The sequence below is a fragment of the Papaver somniferum genome, chromosome 11, assembly GCF_003573695.1.
Source record: "Papaver somniferum cultivar HN1 chromosome 11, ASM357369v1, whole genome shotgun sequence".
NCBI lineage: Eukaryota > Viridiplantae > Streptophyta > Magnoliopsida > Ranunculales > Papaveraceae > Papaver > Papaver somniferum.
This window is the reverse complement of record NC_039368.1, coordinates 68,037,957-68,041,620: the sequence shown is the minus strand read 5'-3', so window position 1 is coordinate 68,041,620 and position 3,664 is coordinate 68,037,957. Positions and strand designations below refer to the sequence as shown.

Here is a 3,664-nt window from a genome sequence, read left to right as displayed (position 1 = left end):
CTAGCACCTCCTGAACCACGTGGTGTCTGCAAAAAAAAAACAGAAAGTGATATGATCATTTTAAGTAAAAATCTGCATTAATACACTCTAGTTGCAACATCAAAGGAAAGCTTTAAGTATCTGGATCCTACCCCTTTAGCAAACTCCACTACAATACGGCTTCCATCAAATTCTCCACCATTCAGACTGTATCGTGCATCATCAGCATCCCTGGGATCACTAAACTCCTATAACAATTATAAAGGAATAGACCAACAAAATTCATCTCATAATTACATATCAATATCCAGCATTTTAATGGACTCACCTCTACTGAACAGAATAATGTCTCATTGAGGCCACACAGAGCAAGCATCTAGTAACGAAAGAAGAGACATTATACTTACAACAAAGGCAAAATCATGCTTCATATCCACATCCCGTACTCTGCGACAAGGTTTGCCAGAAAGAGTAAGGCCATGATGACTAAATACCAAAGGGTGGTGATACTTCGCCCCTCGGAAGAACTAACACCAGTTTGAGAAGGTTGCCAATGCACAAACACGCAATAACATTACAAAAAGAATCGCCAAAGTCTCCTATACAATTCCACCAGGGCACCATCTCACCGTATAGACCTCCAGGTCAGGCAAAACCCCGGAATCCTTCGATAAGATCATTCAAGTTAAAACACACAACACATGGGGTGCAAACATCTGGGTCATCAATTCCACCATGGCACCATTTCACCATAGAGACCTCCAGGTCATGCAAAACCAGGGAAACCTTCAATAAGATCATTTAAGTTAAAACACACTACATGTTGGAGTGCAAACATCCTCATAGAGGTGTGATAAAGTCTGCTGAACATAAACCCTAGCACAAAGTGGCTGGGCTTAGGCCTGAATGTCTCTCCATTGGAACAGATTATACATCACTCACGATATTGACAACTAACCTAGGCAAACATCAACTCCCAACAGATGACATCATCCCATCCAAGACCTACATGGTGACTGAACTATTGTAGAGCATGTTTGATTCCTATCACAATTTCCGGACAGCTGAATTGCAAGTAGATAAGTTCAGTTGATTGGGGGTTTTAGATCAATGAATTCTTAACTCGGAGAATATAGTGGAGCGATACTTAGAATTTTGCACCAAACTGGCAGTTTATACGAAATACAAGCGACAAAGAAAGACACCCAGCATTCAAATAGCATAACAAGATGCTAACTATATCAATCGAAAATTATCACGCATTTACCTTCCGTATCTGCCAAAGAGGTCATCCAAATCGCGTGAGCGTGTTCTCGATGATAGATGACCAACATAGAGGCGGGTGGTTTCCCTTCCATAGTGATCCCCATACCGATCACGATCATCATATTGAGGCATTATTGAACCTGCTCACAACAATATGATACAACCAAAAGGGATTTAGACACAATTCAAGAAACCACTCGTCATGAAACTCAAGGACACGAGAAACCCCATGACCCATCACTTTCAAACAACATGCTATTATAGTTATATATCTATCCATCGATAAAGAAAAAACAAATAAATCCACTGCTTTCAACCTTCAGCCATAACATATTAAAATTTCACAATTTGGATTACCTAAAAAATGTCTTTCAAAACCGATAAAATTTCCAAACCCTTTAGTATTTTATATAAAACCTGTATATCATGCTTCTTAAGTATGAATGACAAGATTAGAGAAAGGGAAGACAAGGCGTGATTTTTCTAGTTTATTTCAAGATACTCTCTAGCACCTCCTGAACCACGTGGTGTCTGCAAAAAAAAACAGAAAGTGATATGATCATTTTAAGTAAAAATCTGCATTAATACACTCTAGTTGCAACATCAAAGGAAAGCTTTAAGTATCTGGATCCTACCCCTTTAGCAAACTCCACTACAATACGGCTTCCATCAAATTCTCGACCATTCAGACTGTATCGTGCATCATCAGCATCCCTGGGATCACTAAACTCCTATAACAATTATAAAGGAATAGACCAACAAAATTCATCTCATAATTACATATCAATATCCAGCATTTTAATGGACTCACCTCTACTGAACAGAATAATGTCTCATTGAGGCCACACAGAGCAAGCATCTAGTAACGAAAGAAGAGACATTATACTTACAACAAAGGCAAAATCATGCTTCATATCCACATCCCGTACTCTGCGACAAGGTTTGCCAGAAAGAGTAAGGCCATGATGACTAAATACCAAAGGGTGGTGATACTTCGCCCCTCGGAAGAACTAACACCAGTTTGAGAAGGTTGCCAATGCACAAACACGCAATAACATTACAAAAAGAATCGCCAAAGTCTCCTATACAATTCCACCAGGGCACCATCTCACCGTATAGACCTCCAGGTCAGGCAAAACCCCGGAATCCTTCGATAAGATCATTCAAGTTAAAACACACAACACATGGGGTGCAAACATCTGGGTCATCAATTCCACCATGGCACCATTTCACCATAGAGACCTCCAGGTCAGGCAAAACCAGGGAAACCTTCAATAAGATCATTTAAGTTAAAACACACTACATGTTGGAGTGCAAACATCCTCATAGAGGTGTGATAAAGTCTGCTGAACATAAACCCTAGCACAAAGTGGCTGGGCTTAGGCCTGAATGTCTCTCCATTGGAACAGATTATACATCACTCACGATATTGACAACTAACCTAGGCAAACATCAACTCCCAACAGATGACATCATCCCATCCAAGACCTACATGGTGACTGAACTATTGTAGAGCATGTTTGATTCCTATCACAATTTCCGGACAGCTGAATTGCAAGTAGATAAGTTCAGTTGATTGGGGGTTTTAGATCAATGAATTCTTAACTCGGAGAATATAGTGGAGCGATACTTAGAATTTTGCACCAAACTGGCAGTTTATACGAAATACAAGCGACAAAGAAAGACACCCAGCATTCAAATAGCATAACAAGATGCTAACTATATCAATCGAAAATTATCACGCATTTACCTTCCGTATCTGCCAAAGAGGTCATCCAAATCGCGTGAGCGTGTTCTCGATGATAGATGACCAACATAGAGGCGGGTGGTTTCCCTTCCATAGTGATCCCCATACCGATCACGATCATCATATTGAGGCATTATTGAACCTGCTCACAACAATATGATACAACCAAAAGGGATTTAGACACAATTCAAGAAACCACTCGTCATGAAACTCAAGGACACGAGAAACCCCATGACCCATCACTTTCAAACAACATGCTATTATAGTTATATATCTATCCATCGATAAAGAAAAAACAAATAAATCCACTGCTTTCAACCTTCAGCCATAACATATTAAAATTTCACAATTTGGATTACCTAAAAAATGTCTTTCAAAACCGATAAAATTTCCAAACCCTTTAGTATTTTATATAAAACCTGTATATCATGCTTCTTAAGTATGAATGACAAGATTAGAGAAAGAGAAGACAAGGCGTGATTTTTCTAGTTTATTTCAAGAATTTCACTAATAAACAATTTTCTAAACATAAAAATCAGATAAACTACAAGCAAAAGAACGGAATTGAAATCTATCAAAATTCGAAACCCTAATTTAAATTACCTGACGAAGAAAGTTAACGGAAGACAAGTCGACACCGGATAAACCCTAGAACTTACTGGGTACATTGAC

General features: G+C 38.9%; 1 protein-coding gene across 1 annotated transcript in view; it reads right to left on the bottom strand.

Annotated features, from left to right (window-relative positions):
* Positions 1 to 3,664, bottom strand: part of LOC113324517 (serine/arginine-rich splicing factor RS2Z32-like) — a 5,347-nt gene that overhangs the window by 1,107 nt on the left and 576 nt on the right. The window contains exons 2-9 of the mRNA XM_026572838.1: positions 2,996 to 3,134; positions 2,136 to 2,175; positions 1,881 to 1,976; positions 1,758 to 1,776; positions 1,247 to 1,385; positions 387 to 426; positions 132 to 227; positions 6 to 26 (exon numbers count right to left, since the gene is read on the bottom strand). Coding sequence (XP_026428623.1) covers positions 6 to 26; positions 132 to 227; positions 387 to 426; positions 1,247 to 1,385; positions 1,758 to 1,776; positions 1,881 to 1,976; positions 2,136 to 2,175; positions 2,996 to 3,126 — 582 coding nt within the window. The 5' untranslated portion in view covers positions 3,127 to 3,134. The remainder of the gene's footprint in view (positions 1 to 5; positions 27 to 131; positions 228 to 386; positions 427 to 1,246; positions 1,386 to 1,757; positions 1,777 to 1,880; positions 1,977 to 2,135; positions 2,176 to 2,995; positions 3,135 to 3,664) is intronic.